Source organism: Primulina huaijiensis, chromosome 2 (assembly GCF_012295235.1).
Source record: "Primulina huaijiensis isolate GDHJ02 chromosome 2, ASM1229523v2, whole genome shotgun sequence".
NCBI lineage: Eukaryota > Viridiplantae > Streptophyta > Magnoliopsida > Lamiales > Gesneriaceae > Primulina > Primulina huaijiensis.
In genome coordinates, this window is record NC_133307.1 from 24,552,814 (window position 1) to 24,577,337 (window position 24,524).

The 24,524-nt window shown below is 33.0% G+C and overlaps 6 protein-coding genes across 8 annotated transcripts; 4 read left to right on the forward strand and 2 right to left on the reverse strand.

The window, feature by feature from the left end:
* Window positions 1-6,286: 6,286 nt before the first annotated feature.
* On the forward strand, window positions 6,287-7,402 carry LOC140970841 (dof zinc finger protein DOF3.4-like). Its single transcript, XM_073432787.1, has one exon. The coding sequence runs from the start codon at window positions 6,563-6,565 to the stop codon at window positions 7,250-7,252; it is 690 nt and encodes a 229-aa protein (XP_073288888.1). The 5' UTR covers window positions 6,287-6,562; the 3' UTR covers window positions 7,253-7,402.
* Window positions 7,403-8,049: 647 nt separating this feature from the next.
* Window positions 8,050-10,290, reverse strand: LOC140970840 (pentatricopeptide repeat-containing protein At3g50420). Its single transcript, XM_073432786.1, has one exon. It carries the CDS (start codon window positions 10,248-10,250, stop codon window positions 8,100-8,102), a length of 2,151 nt encoding a protein of 716 aa, XP_073288887.1. The 5' UTR covers window positions 10,251-10,290; the 3' UTR covers window positions 8,050-8,099.
* Window positions 10,291-10,737: 447 nt separating this feature from the next.
* On the forward strand, window positions 10,738-12,311 carry LOC140957781 (methyl jasmonate esterase 1-like). The gene is made up of 3 exons (XM_073415168.1): window positions 10,738-11,448; window positions 11,781-11,912; window positions 12,030-12,311. The coding sequence occupies exons 1-3, from the start codon at window positions 11,074-11,076 to the stop codon at window positions 12,309-12,311; spliced, it is 789 nt and encodes a 262-aa protein (XP_073271269.1). The 5' UTR covers window positions 10,738-11,073.
* Window positions 12,312-16,737: 4,426 nt separating this feature from the next.
* Window positions 16,738-18,431, forward strand: LOC140960470 (uncharacterized). The gene is made up of 2 exons (XM_073418759.1): window positions 16,738-16,837; window positions 17,011-18,431. Exon 2 carries the CDS (start codon window positions 17,032-17,034, stop codon window positions 18,004-18,006), a length of 975 nt encoding a protein of 324 aa, XP_073274860.1. The 5' UTR covers window positions 16,738-16,837; window positions 17,011-17,031; the 3' UTR covers window positions 18,007-18,431.
* A 2,403-nt stretch (window positions 18,432-20,834) lies between these two features.
* LOC140970844 (reticulon-like protein B13) lies at window positions 20,835-21,966 on the forward strand. Its single transcript, XM_073432792.1, has 4 exons — window positions 20,835-20,973; window positions 21,067-21,253; window positions 21,346-21,560; window positions 21,641-21,966. Exons 1-4 carry the CDS (start codon window positions 20,913-20,915, stop codon window positions 21,826-21,828), a joined length of 651 nt encoding a protein of 216 aa, XP_073288893.1. The 5' UTR covers window positions 20,835-20,912; the 3' UTR covers window positions 21,829-21,966.
* A 134-nt stretch (window positions 21,967-22,100) lies between these two features.
* Window positions 22,101-23,777, reverse strand: LOC140970843 (uncharacterized). 3 transcript variants are annotated; one of them, XM_073432789.1, is made up of 5 exons: window positions 23,516-23,777; window positions 23,211-23,466; window positions 23,046-23,139; window positions 22,712-22,823; window positions 22,101-22,442 (listed from the first exon to the last, which is right to left on the reverse strand). In XM_073432789.1, the coding sequence occupies exons 1-5, from the start codon at window positions 23,653-23,655 to the stop codon at window positions 22,292-22,294; spliced, it is 753 nt and encodes a 250-aa protein (XP_073288890.1). In that variant the 5' UTR covers window positions 23,656-23,777; the 3' UTR covers window positions 22,101-22,291. The 3 variants fall into 3 exon arrangements, with proteins under 3 accessions (XP_073288890.1, XP_073288889.1, XP_073288891.1); XM_073432788.1 differs by having other exon boundaries at window positions 23,211-23,470; window positions 23,520-23,775; XM_073432790.1 differs by having other exon boundaries at window positions 23,211-23,470; window positions 23,552-23,710.
* Window positions 23,778-24,524: the final 747 nt, after the last annotated feature.

Consider the following 24,524-nt stretch of genomic DNA (forward strand, 5'->3'; position numbering starts at 1 on the left):
AATAAAAATAAATTATTAATAAATATTAAGGTTATATAAAACTTCTTTCTCCCATTTAGAATAAAGATATTTTCAAACTCTTTATGTGTCAATAGAGATACATGATTGAGAGAAATATTTGTATGTAAGTTATTTCAAACATTGTTTTTAAGCTATTTATTCAATGTTTTATATATGCTGCTAAATAAATATTACTAAATAATATGCTTCATTTGATCATTTTGTGTTCTTGCAATGAGATGAGTTTTTTAACATAGCATTACATGTTTTGGTGTTATATGTCGTTCGTATTGATCATGTTGTGTTTGGATTCTTTATGTGATTTGTTTATTCACCGAAAGAAAATATAAAACAAAACCATATATCCCACAAAAATGATTATTTTTAATTTTTTTCCTTGAGATATTTTGTTAATTTTAAACACATAATGCATGTTTTCAGTTTGCTTAGATTACTTAGTTTGAAGCGACTTACAAAATATTAAAAATGATGAAATGTTTCTTCGTTTTTAGCTTACCATCTTCATTTGGTTCTTTAAAATAATTTTCTATGTTAGTTTAATATGTTAATTAATAGTGTACTTGACTTTTATTTGTGAGTTTTCTTTTTAACCCTTTCATTTGTTTTATATTTTGTCATGTTCATGGGGTTCTTTAAGTCATTTTTCATGTTAGTTTAATATGATAATTAATAGTGTACTTAACTCAATCAAATTAATTATTATTTTGATTTTACTTATAAATTTATCATAACGTTATACATTTAAAAAAATTGCTAATATTACTAACATCTATTTTATTTTATTTCATTATTATAAATATGTGACTTTTATTTGTAAACTTCCTATTTTACCGTTTTGTTTATTGTCATTTTTCATATTAGTTTAATATGATAATTAATAGTGTACTTAACTCAATCAAATTAATTATTATTTTTATTTTACTTTGTAAACTTACTATTTACCTTTTTTTGTTTTATAATTTGTATAATGTTAATGATGTTCTTTAAATTATTTTCTACATTAGTTTAATAGGATTATTAATAGAGCACTTAACTCAATCAAGCTATTTATTATTTTAATTTTACTTTTATTTTAAATTTAAATTTTACTTTTATTTTTAAATTTAAATTTAATTACTTTAATTTATACAATGACATCAAATTAATAGAAAATCACTCTCATAATGTTATACATTAAAAAAATTATTAATATTACGAACATTAAAGTAATAATAGGAAGACGAATGGAGATGAGTGACATTGAAAAAAATTAAATAATTAAAAAATATTAAGGTCATATAAAACATCTTCTTCTCATTTAAAATAGAGGTATTTTAAGACTACTTATGTATCAACAAATATATGTGATTGAGAGAAAATATTTGTATGTAGGTGATTTCAATATAAACATATAAGTTATTTAGTCAATTTTCGATATATGATGTTAAATAAATATTATCTATTAAATATATGATTTTCATTTGTAACCTTATCATTTTAACTTTTTTTTTTTTACAATTTGTCATGTTCATGATGTTATTTAAGCCATTTTTTATATTAGTTTAATAAGATCATTAATAGTGTACTTAACTCAATCAAACTAATTATTATTTTAATTTACTTTTAAATTTAATTTTAATTACGAAATTTATATATTTCCGTCAAATTCATGAAAAATATCTACCATATTGATGATAGGTAATAATGGGCAGATGAAGGGAGATGAGTCAGATTGAATAAAAATAAATTATTAATAAATATTAATGTTATATAAAACTTCTTTCTCCCATTTAGAATAAAGATATTTTCAAACTCTTTATGTGTCAATAGAGATACATGATTGAGAGAAATGTTTGTATGTAAGTTATTTCAAACACTGTTTTTAAGCTATTTAGTCAATGTTTTATATATGCTGCTAAAAAAATATTACTAAATAATATGCTTCATTTGATCATTTTGTGTTTTTGCAATGAGATGAGTTTTTTAACATATCATTACATGTTTTGGTGTTATATGTCGTTTGTATTGATCATGTTGTGTTTGGATTCTTTATGTGATTTGTTTGTTCACCGAAAGAAAATATAAAACAAAACCTTATATCCCACAAAAATGATTATTTTTAATTTTTTTTCCTTGATATATTTTGTTAATTCTTAAACACATAATGCATGTTTTCAGTTTGCTTAGATTACTTAGTTTGAAACGACTTACAAAATATTAAAAATGATGAAATGTTTCTTCGTTTTTAGCTTATATCTCAGAATAGAAAGAGATAATATTTTTTTATTTATTGGGATAAATGTATTTTCAGACTTCTGTCTATAAATCAGTATTCAAAATTTTTACAACATTATTATATTCTTTATTCAAATTTTTTTTTATTTAAATTGATTGAAAGTATTTGAATTTGAGTTTTTATGCGCTTGATTATATTATTTTTGTAGTATTATTTATTGCGAAATTAATAGATGGACTAAAAAAATTAGTGGATCTATGAGTCCTCTGGTGGACGACAAACATGGATAAATTGTTAAAAGAGATAATATCAAGTAGATTTTTTGTATACGATTTTTTTCTACTTAAATGATTATGCATGATTCTAAATTTTAATTGATCAGAAGTTAACGTATGTTTAGTCGTTGTCAGATATATTTTGTCAACGGTCTAATATTTTTCTTTGATTTAAGGAAAATTATGTGACTTCGTATTATATTTTTATTTTTTAAGGTTTTATTAAAGGATTTTTCATGATGATTTTGAGGCACCATTTTTTCCTTTGTGTGTTTTTTTAAAAAGTAAAATATTTATGAAACCATGACGTTAGTAAGGCACCTTCTCTTTATTTGAAAAAAATATTGAAAAATTTATAAAAATTTTGAATAATATGAGTTAGTATTTAATTTGCGAGTGATTTATTGTAGGACCGAGTGCTTACCGCTTTACCAAAAGCTATAGCTAGTGGTAATGGTGCAACTCAAATCTTTTAAACCGCACAGCAGCTCAAGCACCACGTTTCGATCGCTCTACCAAGCAGGGACAATTATTGCACTCAACAATCTTCCTCCCAATAATTGCACTCCTTGCAATCAATGGGAATCGAACCCGTGACCTTGACTCTGATACCAATTGTAGGACCGAGTGCTTACCGCTTTACCAAAAGCTATAGCTAATGGTAATGGTGCAACTCAAATCTTTTAAACCGCACAGCAGCTCAAGCACCACGGTTCGATCGCTCTACCAAGCAGGGACAATTATTGCACCCAACATTTATGCTTTTTGTTGCTCGTATATACTTCAATTTCTTTGTTATTGTACTAAATAAATTATTTTTGAACTTTGAGTTATCATTTTTTTATGGAGGTTGTTTGTGTCATGAATTTTTTAAATTCATTTTGTTTAGTATTGTTGGCAGCAATTGATTTTTCTGATATTCTATTATTTGTCTTGTTGTTTATATGAAAATATGTATGAGAGTACACCAATAAAAGCCACATATTTTGGGTCTTATGTTCTACGAAGAGGGTAATATATGATTTCTGTTAATTATATAATTTATTGGTTCTTCATACATGTAGTTAAGAAATGAATCAAATTTTGAACAAAAAATTTATGACAAACATAGTGGATGAAAAAACATGTTAAAAAAAATAATGTTGCATATTACTATGCCCCTATTTCTGTATGATATAATTCAAACACATTTTTTTAAATATTTGAAATTAGGTCTAACTAAGTGACATAAAACATATACATATATATTTGAAGGCGTATTTAAAGCAAAATATTAAGATCAAGAATGATTCATATTTAAATTTCAACGCAATTGAAAAATTGTATGTGTAAACCTTTAAGGGTTATATTGTGATTATGTTGCTACTTAATGGTTTGCAACATATTGATGCCATATAAAATATCAATATTTCTCAAAAAATAAACAAAAAGAAAAAATTCTTCATTCAGAAAAAGAAATACATGAAAAAAATTTGTGTATAATTCTCATTCTATTTTTAATGGTTTGAGAACAATTTTAAAGCTTTGTGGACACAATATATCAATTTTGTGCATTTTTAATAAATTGAAACATTGAGCCGGTTGCACTTTATTTCTTCCAATATTATATCGATAGATTTTGAGGTGGCTAAGAGGTTGTTTTTGTCTATTTTTTTAGTTAAAGTGGCTAACAAACTAATTCATGAGATATATGATGGTAACATAGAAAACTACTCGCCAAATAAATTTAGTTAGCCGAATAGTGAAATTCAAATTGAATTATACAATATTTCATCAAATTAATTTTGTCTATTATAAGATGCTCATGAAATCTAAACAGTTGTATTATTAGATGAGATATTGAATAAGACAAATACTTTGATATATATATATTTGAATGATATCTCATATACATATCTTAATTACGTTATCCGTGTCCTTCTCAAGATTTTTAAAATACAATAATTAATTTTGTATGTCGTTCCACAATATATAAAATATTATAAAACAAAATGTAAACTCGATAGAATAAAATTTGTTTTGTTTATGAGATTGAAACTGTATCATCTCCATGATATGATGCACGCAATCATTGTTCCAAATCTTCTAAAAAATGACGAAAGAAATGACTTTCCTGAATTGCGTCAAATTAAACGATGACACAGTTCTAAGATATAGTCATTTGAAAAGATTTTCAAGTTTTTTTCTCACACTGATTGAAAAATAATCGTTAAAAATTTATTAAACTTATAGCTATATGTTGATAATATTTATACAAAATATATAAAAATGATATTTCAAATATCCCGATGTTTGAAGAAATTACAGCACCATTCATTGGTTATGTTGTTGAAGAATATATAGGTTATACATACTTTTAGTCACAAGTAAAAACCAATCACGACTAAAAACAACATTTATTCTTATGAGTTATAGTTGATGATTGTCAAAAACTGAAAAATCATTCAACAATAAAATAAATATTTGGAAAATAAGATTACTGGATAAGAACAATGTAGAAAACAAAAAAAAAACGTCCTGATAGAGAAGTAAACTACGAGCATGTCAGATCCCAGATGAAGATTTTAAATAACATAATAGATATTTAAGACGATCATATACTTGCTGAGTATATCAAAATGGTTATATGTATATTATAACAAACTACGACAAAGAGTTGTAGAGTTATCAAAATCAACCAAGAAGTATATTGAAAAGTATGTTATGTGGATTAGATAACTTCTCCGATTCATATACCGTCTATGGTCATGATTTTTGATTTTGTGGTTTGGTTTGTTGCAATTAATAAATGCTATTCGCCATATTTTAATTCATTTAAATATTATCAAAATTTCGTACTTATATTTCCAGCAATTTAGTTGCTCACGTGCAACGCACGTGCACTTTTCTAGTAATATGAAAACTCTAAACCCAAACCGAAACACAAACACGAACCAACCTGAACAAAAAAATTGACTTAGCTTTTAGTGTCCGACCCGATTTGATATGAATCCGAAAACCCTCAAAACTGGTATTTACATGTGGTTTTGGGTTGGGTTGACAGATAGGATTAATTTTTGACACACCTAATATCAGAAATCAAGAATGATGTGAGGTGAGGAGACTATTTGCAATGACGAAATCTACATTAATTATGACAATTGATATCAAACATTACAGAAGTGTGGAGTTGAAAACTAATGAATGGTTAAAAAGAAACAAAAATACCATGCCAACTTTGATGTTAACACGTATAAAATGTAACAACGCTGCTAATATTCATTCTATAAGCAACATGGGCATTGAACAATCCTTCTCGATCAAATATCACAAAACTGTAACAATTAATATTACTTACTTGGAGAAATATTTTGATTAAATGAAACACGAGGAAGCCTATGGGTCCCGCAATCCAATTATAAGCGCCACGCTAATCCGACATCGCATGATATTGTCTGTCCTAATTCAATCAACATAGCCATCACTCGAATCTTTTTCTTCTTCCCGCCTTTGTCACTTCAACTTGTTCCCTGTCCATTTGTCCCTATCAGACTTAGTTTCATATTTCTTTTCTATTTTTTCCAAATAGAAATTCGAGATATACATTATGTTGTTGCTTTCTCTTTTTTTTTTTATCAATACATTTTCAGTGCCTCCTTTCGCTATTTTAATTTTTAAATAAATACAATCTTATGTGAGAAAATCGGTGTGAATAGTTTGTATATATAATTCTATTTAAAGTTTTTATTTATTTTTCGACGTACGTATTTAAAAATCGGCAAATCGGATTATTTTCACCAGAATGGTGTCCACGAATTAGGAGCCGACCCAGACAAAGCCTGATTGTCGCCGACTGAACATATACACAACCAAGCTGTAAAAGCTGTCCACCATTGCAGTAGAGAATACACTCCGTTTCAGCAAAATCCAGCACAGAATCTCTTCTTCTCCCCCCGCCAATAAATACAAGCATTTATTCCCTCATTTTCCCCGAAGCTCGGACCACATTTTCACTTGTAGTAGTAAGTAGTAACTCTCACATCTTTCCTCTCCTAAAAAAACTCAAGAAAGAATGGCGAGTGAGGTTTCTGAAAGGAAGGCCACCAAGTCTGCTCACGTTGGTTTGCAGCCACCTGAGCCAGAACATCTTCCCTGCCCCCGCTGCGACTCCATCAACACCAAGTTTTGCTACTACAACAACTACAACTTCTCCCAGCCCCGCCACTTCTGCAAGTCCTGCCGTCGCTACTGGACCCACGGCGGAACTCTCCGTGACATCCCCATCGGTGGTGGCAGCAGAAAGAATGCCAAGCGCTCTCGTACCGGCGTAGCTGATGCCAGTTCTGGCGCCGTTGCCCCGTTTTCATCAACTCGTCAAGACTTCCGCCGCCTTCCAGTAATGAATTCTCAGTTTCTGATGCCCCTAGCGACCGATCACGGCGCAGCCGTACAGTTTATGGAAGCTAAGGCGGGGCTGAACCTGAACGCTTGTGGGAGTTATACTTCTTTGTTGAATACTCAAGGGCTGTTGACTTTGAGTGGATTTGGGCTTGGTATTGGGCCTGGGTTTGAAGATATGAGCTTCGGCCTTGGAAGATCGGTGTGGCCCTTTGCTGGGATGGTGGAAGGTGGGCCGACAGGTGCTGGGGTTGGCGGGTCAAGCTTGTCCGGAGACACGTGGCAGTCTGAGAATGGGAGGAGTGGGTTTGTGGGAAGCGGGGATTGTTTCTCCATTCCCACACCCGCTGCTTTACTGAAATGAATTGAAGTGTTTTCGGGTTGTTGAAATCTTCATCGTAAAGTCGCATTTTTAAATATCAGGATTATATATTTTTGTTGATTTGTTGAAAATACATCTACCACTACTGTCCGATAACTTATTTACCGGAATATATATCTTAAGTTTGAGTCACACTGAATGTATGTATTGGTTTTAGATGTTTCTTGGGATTTATGTGACTTTTAGTACTTTCATTTCTCTTAAAATCACGAAGCTTTCTCTTAAGTCTTAACTAACGGATTTCAAACAAAATTTTAACAAATACTTTTGCAAAAAGAACAAATTTACAAGTGATCTCTGATAATCAAAATATCAGGTTGACCATTATAACAGAGAGTATATAATTCAAAAAACGTTGCAAGCACACATTTGAGCATCGAACTGTGGGCATGGAAATGTGATGACTATTGAAACTTCCACGATATTCAAATTAAAATAGAAAATTTGGAAGTAGAAAACTAAAGAAAAAATGATTTTTTTTGTTCCATTAACTTGTCTAATTTTGGGTTTTTATCCATTAAGTTCTTAAAGTTCGATTTTGGTACATCAACTTTTAATTTTGATTATTTTGGTCTAACTGATAACATGTAATCTGACAAATTTGCAGAAAAATAGAAGTTAATATATCAAAACCAAACTTTGGAAACTTAGCAGACAAAAAGATCTATTTTCCCAAAAACTAAATATCTCACATGATTATATCCATAATTTACATATTTTCGGTTAGAATGATTATAAGTTTGATCTCTATTTTCCGATGTCACGTAAGATTTTGAGAAATCAGTATTTTCGCAGAAACACCAAGGTAAAATAACATATAAGCAGCAAATCAATTGTCATGTGTACGAAGTTGAAACGAGGTCTCAATGTTATCTACTCGGTCTTCAATAATGGGCATCAAGTTCCCGAGAAGTTTACACAGCTCAACTTGTATTTCATTATTTTGCAGGTGTGATTGATCCCCTGAAGAAAACACGTGAACATTTTTGTTGACCTCTATCCAACTAAGACCAGGTTCTTTATCCGATGCAACTTCTCTCACGTTTCTCCTTATTTTCGAGACATCGTCCCATCTCCCTGCTGCAGCGTATAGCTTCGTAAGCAGTATATTTGCAGCACTATCTTCGGGATTTATGGCTAAAATCTGCTCCGCAGCACGGATACCTTCTCTCGAATTTCTGTTCTCGATACAAGAACTCAAAACCGTTCTCCATAATTCCAGATACTCGTCGGCAAAAGGTGATTCATCGATCAGCCTCTCAGCCTCTTTCGTTAATCCCGCTCGACTTAACAAGCTTGTCATGCAAGAAAAATGCTTCGGTCCTGGTCTCAAACCACTTTCTTTCATGAAGTTCCAGAAATACCGACTTTCATTCACCAAGCCACAATGACCACAAGCAGCTAGTAAAGATACGAAAGTCACATGATCCGGTCTAAGGCCATGTTTAAGAATCTCATCAAATATTTGAAATGCTTCGTTGGCTTTACCATGGTGACCATAACCTCCAAGCATTGAGTTCCAACACTTCAAATCATGATAAGACACGCGAGAAAACACAGATTCAGCAGCTTTAAGTTCCCCAATTTTTGCATACATATTTACTAAGGATCCATGAACACATGTTTCAGTGTCATTTCCAGTTTTTAATGCCATAGAATGAATCATCTCCCCTTGTTTTAGAGTCGCCAAATCAGCACACGCACTTAAAGCACTACTTAAAGCGAAGTTATCTAATTTGAAACCTTCATGGCACAACCCACGGAAGAACTTCAACGCAATCTCACTTTCCCCAATCTTACCGTTCCCCCCAATCATATCAGTCCAAAGAACGACATCTCTATTTGAAATAGCACTGAAAATCTTTTGCGATGTCTTGCCATCATCATTGCTGAAGTACATGGAGATGAGTGCGCTACAAATATAAAGACTTCTTGCGAATCCGGCTTTCTCAATTTGGGCATGGAGTGGTTTCCCACATCTGGCCGCAGGGTATACACCTGTACCAGATATAACCATTGCAAAAGTATATTCATCAGGTTTAACAAGTGATACACGCCCCAGCTGAACAAACATAACCATTGCCATATCTCCGTCTCCACTCTCTGAAAACCCGCCAATAATTGAGTTCCAAGAAACCAAATCTGGACTCTCGATTCGCGAAAAAACCTTAAACAACGCATTTATGTCCCCACAGCTACAATACATGTGAAGCAACACATTTTGCAATGGCAAATCAATGTAAGTTTCCGACACAAGAACTTGAGCATGCGCAAGTTTCCCCGTCACATGATCTCCTAACTTGGCACTAGCTTTCAAAACCAATGAATATGTAAATTGGGTAGGAGCAACCCCATCCTTTAGCATATTCTGAAAAAGCTCGAGGCCTTCCATTATTTTTCCATTCTTCACACAACCGGAAATAATTGCATTCCAAGCTGTGGTGTCTTTGTCCTTCATAAGACAAAACACTTTTTTAGCACAATCCATATCCCCCAAACCCGAATACATTCCAAGTAGAGAGGTCTGAACAAGGAGATGGTTGCAAAATCCTCTTTTTATACAACGGTTATGCAACAAAGAGCCCAATACCTCGTTTCCTGGTCCCGACAATGCGTGTAGAAGACTGGTGAAGGTTGTTTCATTTGCCACCAGGTTCTCGTCTTCCAATTCGTGAACCAAACGAAATGTCCGATAGGATTGTTGGGGACTACGCGAATAGGCTGAAATCAGCGCGTTGTACGATATGATATTTCTTTGGGGCATTTTGTCGAACACGCGCTGGGAGTCCTCCAAAGACCCGCAGCGCACGTACATGGACAGAATGTTGTTGTGCAGAAACGGTGATCCCTGGTGGTAGTGCGTCAATGTAATAAGTAAGGCATGGAGCTGACGAGCTTCCCGGAGAGAGGCTGCCCCGGCGCATTTCTGTAAGAGGAGAGTTGCCAAATACGAAGCTTCAATCGGCGGCAACGGTGGCATAAATAGACGTTTGAACCCGCCAAATTTCAAGCAAATACATACATATATATATAGACACACACACACACACACACATATTTTCATTCCAGTTTCAAATATTAGACACCACATACCTTTTTTTAAAATTTTTTTTTAATAATATAAAACAAAAGCTTAATAATTAATTAACGAATTACTTATCTAATCGGTTATTATAGACTAACATTAAGAAACAATATTTAGTGACTTAATTAATTTGATGTATTCTTGCTATACATCAAATAGATTAACGATTTGATACATCATATGTATACATTAATTGAAAAGATATGTCTAATATGTTATTATTTTTTAATATAAATACCTCGAGACAATAAATTTTATGTAAATTATTTTTATTTTGTGACGAATAAGTTTAACTTTACATAAGAATTTTTTATTAGAAAATAAAATTTGCATAAATATTTTTGCACGAATCACATTAAGGTTCTTAGTAAAGATGCGGCAATATTACATTTGTATGTTTACATAGAAACAAAGCTATCAATTATGCAAATTCTTATGTTTTGTTGGTTTGGTTATATGTACAATGGCCTGCACACATTTCACGCACAAAGCAAGGATGAAGCTTGTCATTTTGCTCCTGCCTACTTTCTATTACTCCGCCTGCGTAATGCGTTAAATACAGGGTTGGTATCATGCACGATTCAGATCAGATATGTTTAAGAAATTCAAGCGTAAAATTTAAAATCTGTGTAATTCTCATACATATATAGGTCGAGTGATCAAATTAAAGGTATAATTAGTGAAAGAGTGGGGAAAAAATTAAAGGGCAAGAGGAAAAATGGAAGAGAACAAGAAGCAAAAACAACACGTCGTGCTGATTCATGGCGCATGCCATGGTGCATGGTGTTGGTACAAAGTTACGACACTGCTGAGATCCCAAGGCCACCGTGTGACCGCCCTCGACATGGCTGCTGCCGGAGCTAATACCAAACCTTTGGCAGAGGTTACTACTTTCTCTGACTATTCACAGACGCTGATGGATTTCATGGAGGCTTTGCCAGAGGAGGAGAGGGTGGTTCTTGTCGGGCATAGCATGGGTGGGATTAGTATATCTCTTGCCATGGAAAAATACCCCAAGAAAATTGTTGTTGCTGTTTTTGTTACTGCCTTCATGCCCGGCCCTAACCTAATTGTCCATACTATTCGTCAAGAGGTATCGTACGTCGACATCTTTATAAAAATATGTATATATATTATAAGTCATTAATGGTCACACACACACACACACACACATATATATATATATATACGATTTTGTTACCCTGCACACATGGTGTGCAGGGTATCATGTGCACCGCCTACGTGCCAGTGCATTATTGGTCCGCCATTTTTTAAAAAACAAAACAAAAAATTTTTTGTGGTTGTGGGCGTGCCACGTAGACAGGCGTCCACAAGTATGCAGGAGAAGGGTGTGCAGGGTATCATTGCTCATATAATATATATATATATATCATATGATGACATCTTTTTGTTGGATATATACAGCACGAAAGGCAAGTGGAGACTTTTTTGGACTGCCAAGTATCATTTAGCAATGGAGAGGACAAACCTCCCACCTCCTTCCTCTTAGGCCCAAAGTTTATGTCCTCTCACTTGTATCAACTTTCGCCACCCGAGGTAACAACCCATTTAACCACATTCAAAAATATACTATGCGAAACGTATTCTTTATCTCAAACAAACTCTGTCTTTTCATTCTTATACATATGTTCTTTGTTGGGTACATGTATATAGGATTTGACTCTGGCAACGTCATTGGTGAGACCCATTGGACGTTATCAGGATGCGCCTGATCTGTCGAAAGAAACTCTTCTGTCGGAAGAAAATTACGGTTCGGTTCGACGTGTTTACGTGATTTGCGAACAGGATTACGTCTTAAGGAAAGAGTACCAGGAGTGGATGATTGAAAATAATCCAACACATGAGGTGAAGATGATTCATGATGCTGATCATATGGTCATGTTCTCTAAACCCCAAGAATTGTGTCTCTGCCTACAACAAATCATTGGAAAATAATATTTTTTTCCCTTGTTCACGAGTAGCTGCATGTGTATTACCAATAAAAATTATATGGTATGATGATTTACACTTAAATGTACGGAGAAAAGGGGGAAAATGGACAATTTTAATTGATTTATAACGGCATAATATGATTAATTTTTAAATAAATTTAATAGTTGATATACTAATATTAAAGTTTAATTAATTTATTTTTAAAAGACCCACATGTCAGTATACCACCTATTTTAAGAAACCAAACACATTTAATTTTAACTCCATTGGAGTTGGCATAATAAAGTTACGTGATATTCCTAATAGTTAATGTCAGTGTCCCTTTGGGAATTCATATACCAGTTAATTTTTTCCTTGCAGTGTTTATATATACTTGTAATTCTCCTTCTTGCGTCTCATTTTTACCTCATGTACAATGTAACCAACGATCATATAAGATTTGTGAATTAGACAAATGTCATTGTTTATAAATTCGCTCTTCAAATATCTTTTCATTTTGTGAAGAGCTTGGGTCGAGACTCGAGACCCAAGTCAGCGTGAGTTGCAATATCCGGTTACAAATTTGTAACTGGATATTGTTGTGGTACACAAATCAATGGTATGTGGTGGTGAATATTTAGATAAAGAGGATATTTGGATGACATATCTTGAATTATATCCATCATTGTGGATGTCATTATATTTGAATTCAAATGCAAAATATTTTGAGGACAGGGTGAAAACAAAAATAGAAAAAGAAATCAGAGCGTAAGCAGTAGTACTGGGCAGTGCATGTACGTGAGAATAATTGACTGAATTATTATTGTGGGGGAAGGGAAGGGAAGGGAAGCGCATAAATTGGACCGTACTCGGGGAAAAAGTGAATGAAGCGGGTTGTGGACCCAAGAAAATACTATTTGCCGCGTAAAGTGAGACAACAACCGGGCTGGGGCCCCATTTACTCAATTGGATTGAATCGAATCATTCTCCGGTCCTCCCCGCTTTACACATTTCATTCGACTTATTATTCATTTAATTTTTTTAATTGATTTCATAATTTAATATTAATACATTTTCATAAACCCGAAATTATTTAGAATTTAATATTGCTAAAAATATCGTATCTTCCAATAATACATGAATGCTTACTTTTTAATGGATTTTTTAGGGTACAACTATTTTTTTTAATTTTATATGTATTTATTGATAATATTGTCACATCAACGTCACGTCGAAAATAAATTCGAATAGAGAAAAGAACTAATATAACAAAATAAGTTTGAAATTTAATAAAAAAAAACAAACATACGGAAATAAAAATGTATCACGTTCTTGTAATTATTTAACTCTTTTTGCAGGCGGATTATCACACCAAAATGAGGGTTTATTTATTTCAAAATAATATGATATATACATACAATATATTAATGGTTATCTTGTAAAATATTTTCCTGTCACTCCAACTTTTTATAGGATAATAATGCATAGCAATTAGAATAATTAATTTCACTTTTATGTTTTTGACAGATTTTTTAGTCACTTTTAATTAAACTTAATTCCATTTAATTTTTTAAATTTTAAATAATTTATTTATTTTTATTTAGTCTTAAAGGTTTTAATAATTGAATGTCGTTGATAGATTTGAGAGCATGAAAGTGACATGGCAAGAATATTGTTGAATAGTGTAGATTAATGAAGCGCATGCAAGAAGAGAATATTATCTGCCCGAGCTGCCCGGCCACCACCATTCTCGCGTCCTTTTCTGCTGTCGTCCCACCACCACCAATCACCACCACACGTATAATTTAATTCAAATAAAGTACCAATTAAATTATATATTCAAATCCTAAAGTTGATTTTTTAAATTCCCTGATAATATTTTTGGTTGTGGTTGTGTTTCCGGACGGCACGCGCGGTCAGGTCAGGTCAGTCAGTTCAGTTCAGGTGTACGTGACGAGTATCTCTTTGTTCAATTGTTGGATTGTGAGGTTACATTAATAAAGCATCCGCCAGTCCTGACCCAAGGCTGCATGCATTTAAAAAAAAAAAACAATTATTTATTTTTATATGCACTTTTGGATTTTAAGTTATGATTAGAAATATTTGAAATATCGTGTTACGAACAAGAAATGAAAGAAAATGAACATATGGAGCTAGGAAAAGAAGAAATTGATAATTCTGTGTATTATAGTCGGTCTCTCCATTTATGGACCAAAAGTCTTGTGATTGAAGTGTGACCAACAATGGATGTAAAAACAAGCATGTGTTTTTGGTTATGGTGGTCGTTTTCTTGTTAGCTTTTTCTTCATTTTCACACCTTTGTTTCAGTCTAGGTCTCGGGTTTCACACTTCCACATTCCTCTTCAAACATGTACATTTCTCTTGCATGCACACTAATTAGCTTATTTCAAACAAATTTAGGATTTTGATTTTATTATTATTATTATTAATTTGTGTCCCTGGAGATTTATTCATGTAATGAGCCAATTAGAATGCTGACATGATATCATAAATAATAACAAAATGTGACGTCATGTTAGCGTCCCATAGGAATTGTTTTAGAAAAATACTAAAATTGAGAGAAAAAATAACGGATTAGGAATGAAATTTGACTACTTAAAAAATAACTTCGTGCACAATTCAACATAATTATGCTTAATAGCATCCAAAGCAGCATTTTAACAATGGCTTCTAATTTTTATGTTTTTTATTTTATTTTTGAAAACTAAGATATTTTTTAATTATCGTATAATATTATTAATATTGAGTATCCATTGTTGTACGTAATTTTTCTCGGCATTATCACCAAATAATCTCGGTATCATACGCTATATTTGACCAGCAGCTTTTTAAGCATTGACTGCGTAGTTGTCTGTGAATAAAATAATTGGGTGGTGAGTGAGTGGATAAATAAATTAAATATTTAAATGAAGCGTATAAATAATCAGGGATGACTTTATCCTAAAAAATATAACAAACACTGCCGATAATTATAATAAAATTTAATTTTTGTTCATAAAAAAATAATATTTCAACCTAATTACAAATTTTAAACCGCTTGTCATAATTAAACTCGTTTAATATATTCAATCTTGTTTACGCTGATGAATACCAGGATTGACAAATTCTTGGTTATAAATTCACATCATCTTTCCCATTATTTATCCTAATATGTGCTAATATAATGTCCGATTCTTTACACAATAATTAAATAGCCTTAATCTGTTAAAAAAAGGCCTTAATTGGGTATATGTTTAGTTTCTTTTTAAGGCCATAAATTTGTTTTCTTTAATTAATTCAAATCATATTTTGATTTAATCCCAAGAAAAGTTTGTAAGTACTTCATAATTGACATGATCATAATGAAATTGAACATGGATTGATTCAAGCACACGCACAAACAAAATAAAGCTGCAAACAAACAAAAATTATGATCAAGAACAAGCTAGCTAGCTAGCACAATGAATCCCCCTCGTGTTGCAAAAAAAGCGGCAGTATAATTAGTAATCATACTAGGTTGATCGTGTGTTCGACTAATTTTTTTAGTCGAATAATCTTCGGTGAAGCCAAATTGAAGCCATAACTTTCGGGCCATTGAGTGCAGTTCCTAGCTATTAATTGAGGATGGTGGGGTAGTGTTCTTTGTACGTATTTTCATGCTGCCATAGGCTTCTTTAAACTCGAACCTATTTGTTTCCAATTCTTGGATGGACAGAGCCTTTTAGTGCTAGCAACTGTTTAATTAATTAAAATATATTGCTTCGTCTCGAAATTTAAATAAGACGATTTATGTATTAGTGTGCCGCATGTGTTATCGGGTACACCACATGGTATTTCGATAATTCCATGGAAACTTTATTTGGATTGATTTCGACAACTATACGACAGATTTAGCTTATTTTCCTATGCTAAACATGCAGTTTCCACACATTTTTATAAGCATTGTTTTATATTTATAAATAGATACATTTAATTAAGAGTGATGCTTAAATCTCGCCATGTTTGTAGGAGGAAAAATTACATTTTTGATCATGTAAATTGAATATTTTTTTATTTTTGGTTATGTTATCGATAAATTCACGATTTTAGTCCGATAATTTGTATTTTTTTTCAACTTTAGTCATTTTTATTGGAATGCTGACGGACACATGACGCATCAGCAATATCCGATTTCATATTAGTATTTTTCGACGTCATGTCAGCTTTCTTGTAACATATGATCGAGATACATTACAATATATATATATATGTATATATATACACACACACACACACACATATAATCATGTGATAGGTGACAAATGTGAGAATATATGAAATGAATGTAATATCAATTATAACAAAATGTTAAAATTGAGTACGTTACTAATCCAAAAACCAAAAGACTAAGTTATTGTTTTCGAAAGTAGACAAAGTAGCTTGTTTCTTTAGTTTGTCACGTCCTATATATAAGGTTTTCTATCTTAACTTGTTCTGTTCCTCTACCTTCCCCTATAAATTTTCGGCTCAACAAATCAAAACCCTCTATTTTCAGCTGAAAAGAAACAAAGGTAAGCTCCCATTTTCATGTTTCCTTATCTCTCTTTTCTCACAATGATCACGAAGTAAATGATAAAATTACAAACACAACAAACCCTAGCTATCTAAGCAACTTTCTTCATCTTTTTACTAAAAAGAGTAACAAATATCTGCTTTTTTTCTTGGTTCTTTTGAATTTTTGTAGATCTGCAAAGAACAGAAAAAGATGATTCAAGAGCTTCTTGGGGGAGGCAATGTTGGCTTAATAGCTGGAGAAAGATCCAATATCTCTAGCCCTAATGGAGGATTTCTTGTTGGCCCGGTTTCTCCTTCTCCGTCCAGTACTCCGTCACCCTCTTCTTCTGCTGGAGCAGCTGCCACTGCAGCTGCTGCTGCGATGGAGAATCTGAGATGCCCACGATGCGATTCTTCAAACACGAAATTCTGTTACTATAACAACTACAATCTCACTCAGCCACGCCATTTCTGCAAGACTTGCCGCCGCTACTGGACAAAAGGTGGGGCCTTGCGAAACGTTCCAATTGGAGGTGGATGCCGGAAGAACAAGAGCACCAGCATATCTGCGGCCGTTGGGAAGTCTTCAACTGCCGGAAAGTTGAAAACTTTCTCATCGGAGATGGGGAAAGCAGCCTTTTTCAGTGGATTTGAGCACGCTGATGCTTTCACTCAAAGCCCTATTTTATGGGCCACCCCGCAGAATTCTAACATACTTTCTTTACTCAGAGCAAACCAAAACCCTAATCCGAATCCACTGTCTAATCCAGGAAAAGAAGAAGTTGGTTTATTTGGATCACACTTGGTGACAGATTGTTCCGTTTCCAATGGCGGATTTCACACTCGGGCCTTAGGCTTCGACCCTTTAGGCCCGATCCAGGTTCCATCCATCGGCCTGTCAAATTCTTTCCACAGAGACAATCAACACCAAGCTCAAGCAAGCCAAACCTTTATTCTTGGTGAAGTTAAAAATAATGGGATTCAAGAACTGTATCAAAAGCTCAGATCTTCAACAAATATTTATCCTGAAATTGCACCGCAGGTAATTCTTGGAAGCATGGTGTCGTCGTCTTCTTCTTCCACCATTTTCGAATCGGCACCCATTGCCGGAGCTGAAATCGGCTTCTGCAATTCAACTATGTATTGGCCGACAGATCTGCCCACAACAAATGGTGCTTACCCTTAAGCGATCAAAATCCTTATTTACAATTAATTAATTATATACTGCACGGAACCGCTAATATGCACCCATGACTTAACTATCATTTGATCCTAAAGCTTATAAGTGGATATTCCGATCCGTATAAACTTTATTATCGAACGATAATTAATAATTGTGGTGAATTTCAATTCGTGCAGAGTATAATATATATATACTTACTTCATTAGTTTCACTTACAAAGCTAGCTAGCTAGCTAGCTAGGGTTTGGGGTTATTATTTTGCTTTATAATTTGGATCAGTGTGGTATATCATATATGGGTGAATTTAGCATCATTGTTCTTCCTTTTTAGTTAATTAAGTGTGTTTAATTAGTTTATGGTGTGTTGGGTGTGGAAGAATTTTTAGATGTTCAAGTGATTATCTGTGCATGGTTTATGCTGCAGATTTGATTATATTATAAAATTATATTAGTGGGATCGAGTATTGTTCATTCAATTTTTAATTAAATTTGTTTATTGCTTGATACTCAATCCACCAATCTTATAATTTTCTTGATATGCGAGAAGACTCACATTACACAAAGAAGATTTGAACTATACAATATCTTAAAATATAATTTAATATAATCTTCTTCCAACATGCATTTTCTTAAAAATATAATTAGGCAAGTAAATAATTAAATATAACTGTATTGGATTTTTTTTTATACTTTAATTTACTTCACTTAAAATGTCCTTAGTATAATATTTCATCGTATTACTTTTCTGCTCAGATTTTTTATTTTATCATAAAAAAATATATTTCCTCGCAATTTTTTCAAAAACAATTGTGGAATAATTTGTAGTCCCACGGATTGCATACACCGAATATCAAATCATATCATATATTTTTTTATCAACANGAGACAATGCGAACTAAGCGTGCTTTGGACAAACAAGAGAAGATTCTTGATTTGTTAAGCTTTATCGATTATCATTGTTATAATTATTATGAAAAGGTTACTTAGAATCGAAAAATGTGATTCTCCCAGTTGGAAGGAATCCTTCCAATATGGCAAACTGCAACCCAAGGCCATTAAATTAATCTGTTTAGTTTAGATCAAATAATTGAGATATATATAATTAATTATATAGTCCCTGATTTTAATATTTATTTAATTTCGATGCATATGAGTGTGAGACTGAGGACCACATACAGCAACAGGTGTCAAGTTCTGTTAGAGGCCAAACAAGATCATACCATTGTATATCTTATGACATAAATCTTATCTTAATAATTAAATAACGAAGATATACTAGTTCACACTAATTGACTTCATAAAATTATTGTGTTGCATATGTACAAGGAAATTAATAGCCATATTTAAGGGTGTCAATTCGGTATATTGGGTGTGTTGGGTCGGGTCGGACAATAATACTATTTAAAAATTGTTCAACCCGAACTTAACCCGAACCCGAGCTAACCCCAATTTTGAATTTTTTTAAAAAAATTTTAAAAGAAAATTAAATAAAATTTAAAAAAAATAATAATAATAATATTTTAATTTAAATACATAATAACAAAATCTCTCTCATATATATGATTTAAATTAGAAAGTCTAATTGTAGGAAAATAAAATATATTTACTAAATCAAATAAAAAATTGTTCAAAAAATATAAAATGTTCAAAATAAATATTAAATTATGAAAGTTTATGCTATAAATATACAATAAATATTTTTTCAGACATACAATATATAGAAATGTAGGTAATATTTATTAGTTTTTTTTAAAATTATAATTTTCGGGTCAACCGAGCCCAACTCAACTCGATCATTTTTTTCTGGTCAGCTATCGGGTCCAATCCGAGCTAACCCGAACCCAAAAACCTCAAACTCACACTTGATTTTTTCAGGTTGAACCGTGTCCAGTTGGTGTGTCGTATCTGATTTTGACACCTTTAAGGCCCATATTGCGTTAATACGTTATTCAATTAAAAACATATGTGCGTCCTTGTATAGTATATTTATTATTTTTTTTTTTGGATTTTTTATAAAAAAATGTACATTTGGGGATTCAAAGAAATATACAAAGACATTAATAATTTATCTTTTTTAGGCTAACATAATTAATTATATAGGATAAGATTATCTTGAGCCTCTGTTTTGAACTAAATGGGCTTCGACTAATCCATTACCTTTGGACTGAGGCTGATTGTAGGCCAACAACCGACAGATATGGGCTCTCTCTGTGTGTGTTTCCCAAATCGTTACCGTTTTTATAAATTATAATTATTTGCTTAAAAATAATTTATTTACATCTATTATCTATACTATTTTATTAATGTAAAGACATGATAGTAACCATCTAAAAAAAATAACTTTTTTTTTTTAATTTTACCCTTATATGATACTAGTATTACACTTTTGTTTTTTGTTTTTTTTTTTAAATTTCAATATACACTTTTATTTTTATTTTTTTTATTTCAGCAATTCAAATATCAATTTAGTCCCTCCATGATTTGTCAAATTTCACTTTACTCTATCAATAATGATAAAAAGACTATACACACATCGCGTGTACAGAATAACTAATTTATAGTAATTTCTCCCACACAAGAATGAAATTAATCTCATGTTTAGTCACAGCCACGTGAATGTTGTCACTTTCTTCAACCAAAAAAAATGATATATTTTATTTCGGGGAAAAAAAAAACAAAAAGAAACGAGAGACTTCCACCGAAATGTTGAATATTTCGTTTTGATCCAAATCAGATATATGTACGAGTAATAAAATTAAAATGGGAAGAAGGCTGCATGGCTTCCACGTCTCCTACTCATTCAAATACGTGTAACCCCAAATTAATTATATATTTAAACCTGTCTTAGACTATACCAAATCTTATATCACCAATCTTCTGGCGCAGAATACTGTACAGATAATTTTCAATCATGTCCGCTTCACCGGAATCTCAGCCTGCTCCACCAATAACCCAGCACCAAGAAAATCCAGGTTCCGTTGTATTTTAACTTTAGAATTTCAAGAAGTTTTATGTAGTTTGATTTGAAAAACTTGCTAATTAGAATATGTTAGATTATGTGGCAGATTGGGTGAGGGATATAGTGTTATGGAGAAGAAAGGATGCCGGTATTTTACTCCTTGTGGCGGCAACAGTTACATGGGTGGCGATGGAGATATATGGCTTTACGTTTATCACTTTGGTTTCTTGGCTGGCTATGGCGATTGTCGTGTGTTTGTTTGCTTGGGGGAATCTTAATCGTCTCTTCAATAGGTACCCAACTAGGAAATTATTCATTTCTATTCTTTTTTCCTTTACACGAAGGTGTAGTTTCTAGACTTTTGATATTAACTTGTCTGGTGCAGAGAGGGTACTCCAGACTTGTCAAGATTGGAAATCAGCGAGCAGACGACAGTAGAGACAGCCACTTTATGCCATCAGCTTATCAATGAAGCGATTCGAATGGTACTTCACATGGGGGCCGCGAATGAATGGTTTGTGTTCGCCGGAGTTGTGGCTTCTTTCTATGCACTTTCCTTGGTGGGAAGCTACTTAGATTTACTTACAATCTGCTACATAGGTAATTCTGAAATTCCTCACAAAACATATAAGCATTTAATAATTGAGTTACATGATTTAATTTTCCTTTAAATGTTGTAGGCATTTTGGGAGGATTGACATTGCCTTTGACATATGTGAAAAACGAGGAGAAGATAAACGAGTATACTGAGAAGTTGAGGATAAAATCGGAGAGGTTGTATTTCATGTTAAGGGAAAAGCTTCAGAAAATGATCAATAAGTTAACAGGGAAACAGAAAGAACCAATTAAGGAGCAGAAGACGGAGTAGCTCCTATTTTTTTTTTTTAATGTAAATTGCTTGTTCCAAGTTTTTTTTGTTTATGTTGTATAAAGGAACAAAAGCCATGCATGATGTGTGGTGTGTTTTTTGTTAATAATTTTGATATAAATGGTGTTTGGAGATGAATTGTCCTATTGCCTTTGTCTCTTAGGCTTCGTTTGATGTTCAAATTAAGTCTAACTAATAGAAGCCCAAATTTCTACTACCACAATTTGACAAATATGGCAACACAAGTTTTGAAATATATGTGACATTAAATATGTAATTTGACTTCCAAGTTGTGCACGCGGCAATTAATCAATCAACAAATTTATTCGAGAACGGCCCGCTAGTTACGTTGCAAGCAACATAAAAATTAAATATTCTCTTCACTATTGATATCTATGAAATACAAATCGAATATGAGGAGAATGACACGCATTTGTGGCCTGCAATATCATGGAAGCCTCGATCAGGTAGGTCGAAGGTCGATTTCTCGGGTCCAGGCACATCGGTCCTGAGCGTGCAGTTGCCAATATGTTTGAGCAAGTGCATCTGGGTCCATCGACCCGGCTTCTACTCCCCCATGCAACTCGCCGACCGAAGAAGTTGAGGATCTTCCCCTGTCAAACACCAAATTAAAAATTAGCTAGCAAAAAGCATCCTGATGCACTACCATCATAATTGTACTAAGGTTCATATTTATGATTGTAAAAAGTAACTTGGTTTTTTCTTGTAGATCAAATATCATAACATTAATTAAATTTTAGGATCGGTGGACTGTTGATAATGGCGTATATATTCTAGTGGGCTGCCGCGGACAATAAAGTGTAAGATTTTGTGGCAAGATTCTATATGGACCATCATGAATCAGTCAGACAGGCCGACAAACCTAGGGGCGCCGACTATGCCGTCGATGATGACATGAGCAACGTGTACTCCCCGAGGCTGGAATTCTCTGGCGAGGCATTGAGCTAACCCTCTCATCGCAAACTTCCCACAGCCTGTTGTTTTAAATTTAAATAAATGAACTTAAATTTATTAATCCAAGTTTACTTTTGTTCTTTGGCCAAAAAGATGCTTGAATGGGGTCTAGAAACAACCAAAAAGATATCATACAACTTGGAAAATGTCACTTTTTAGAATCTAACTAACATAGCTTCTATATTTTAACATTAAAAAAAGTTGATTAATTAATTCATGGCATTGGAAAGGAGCTACTTTACATAAGTCGGAGAAGCCAGCAATCCCGTAAAGAGAAGCGGAGCAGCCGGTGAACAGAATCGTCCCTCTTCCTCTATCCACCATGCGCGGAAGCACCTGCGATCAATTTCTCAAAAAATATTTCACAATTTATCAAGTGTTCGGAGTACATCTATTACTTCGCCGACCTGTTGGGCGCAGTGGAATGCGCCGACGGTGGAGACGGCGAGGGATTTTTGGAAGTGATCGAGTCTGATATCGGCGAAATTGGTGGGGTTCCGCGATGTTGGATTGTAAGCGTTGTATACTAAAACTTCCACGAAACCCAGAGACAGAACCCCCTCGAATGCCTCCTTTATGCTTCGAGACTCCGAGCAGTCGATTCGGATTGCGAATACCCGCGCTTTCTCTTCTCTCGCTATTTCATCTGCAAATCTGGATAGTCTACCTGTAACAATTAAATCAGCATACGGGATATANGTATCCAGTGTACTGGCCTAGGTCGCGGGATAGAATGGCGACAGTGTACCCTTCATGCGCGAATTTCCGGGCGATGGACCGTCCGAGCTTGGCCCCCACGCCTACTATGGCCGCGATGCCTTTCGGCGAGGCTGAGCTTGTCATGTTACGCATCGTGTATATACGCAAAACCCGTACTATCTAGCAAAATCAGCAGCTAATATTTATAGTCTATATGTAACTGTTGATGGATAAACTAGCTATTTGAATAGAAAATTCAGAGGGGAAGTGGGATGGACATGGAATTGAATGATTTTCTTCCTAAAATCGGTGGCTTTCTGGGTTAAATTAAAAAAACATTCATTAAAAAAAGGTAAAATATACAGATACAAACACACTGCACATCTTAATAAATAGTAATTTGAGATTCCGCAATTTATACTTCTCAACCTCTACTGTACAAATATCTGAGATAATATAATAGCTTCGACAGGTTTTTTGGATAAGGTGTCGATAGGATCAGAGAATTGGAACTCACATATAATAGATTCATTTACTCTATAATAATTCGAATATTCACATATAATTTCTTTTTATTTTATCAGCGTATAAATGTTGACATAAAAAATGTCATTTAAATATATAACTTTTAAATTTTATATTCACCATACGGGTTATTGATGAAGATAAATTGTTCCTCAAACAGATGAAGGAAAAGCTTCACAATTTTGGCTACTTTATTTTTTATTTATACAAAATTTTAATCAATTTATGAAACGGTTCTTCTATTTCAATTATTTATAAAAATATTATTTTTATATCAAAATTATTATTTACTATTTAAAATATGAACAAATCGATTTATCTCATTGACAAATCTACATGAGATAGTTTAATAATTTTTTTATATATAATATATGATTATTTTCTTCGCAAGTCATTCCTTATCCACCGGATATGTAAGACCAAATGGCCACGACACTCCAAGAAAATTGTTGTCAGTTACCACGTGTACCATTATACATGCTTATATATATATTTTT

Coding starts and splice junctions, on each gene's coding strand:
- LOC140970840 (XM_073432786.1), bottom strand. CDS start 10,250: ATGCCACCGTTGCCGCCGATTGAAGCTTCGTATTTGGCAACTCTCCTC.
- LOC140970843 (XM_073432789.1), bottom strand. CDS start 23,655: ATGCGTAACATGACAAGCTCAGCCTCGCCGAAAGGCATCGCGGCCATA. Junction 23,467..23,515: donor CTATCCCGCGACCTAGGCCA/GTACACTGGATA, acceptor TGTTACAGGTAG/ACTATCCAGATTTGCAGATG. Junction 23,140..23,210: donor CATTCCACTGCGCCCAACAG/GTCGGCGAAGTA, acceptor AATTGATCGCAG/GTGCTTCCGCGCATGGTGGA.
- LOC140960470 (XM_073418759.1), top strand. CDS start 17,032: ATGATTCAAGAGCTTCTTGGGGGAGGCAATGTTGGCTTAATAGCTGGA.
- LOC140970844 (XM_073432792.1), top strand. CDS start 20,913: ATGTCCGCTTCACCGGAATCTCAGCCTGCTCCACCAATAACCCAGCAC. Junction 21,254..21,345: donor CTTAATCGTCTCTTCAATAG/GTACCCAACTAG, acceptor TGTCTGGTGCAG/AGAGGGTACTCCAGACTTGT. Junction 21,561..21,640: donor ACTTACAATCTGCTACATAG/GTAATTCTGAAA, acceptor TAAATGTTGTAG/GCATTTTGGGAGGATTGACA.
- LOC140957781 (XM_073415168.1), top strand. CDS start 11,074: ATGGAAGAGAACAAGAAGCAAAAACAACACGTCGTGCTGATTCATGGC. Junction 11,449..11,780: donor TCCATACTATTCGTCAAGAG/GTATCGTACGTC, acceptor GGATATATACAG/CACGAAAGGCAAGTGGAGAC. Junction 11,913..12,029: donor ATCAACTTTCGCCACCCGAG/GTAACAACCCAT, acceptor ACATGTATATAG/GATTTGACTCTGGCAACGTC.
- LOC140970841 (XM_073432787.1), top strand. CDS start 6,563: ATGGCGAGTGAGGTTTCTGAAAGGAAGGCCACCAAGTCTGCTCACGTT.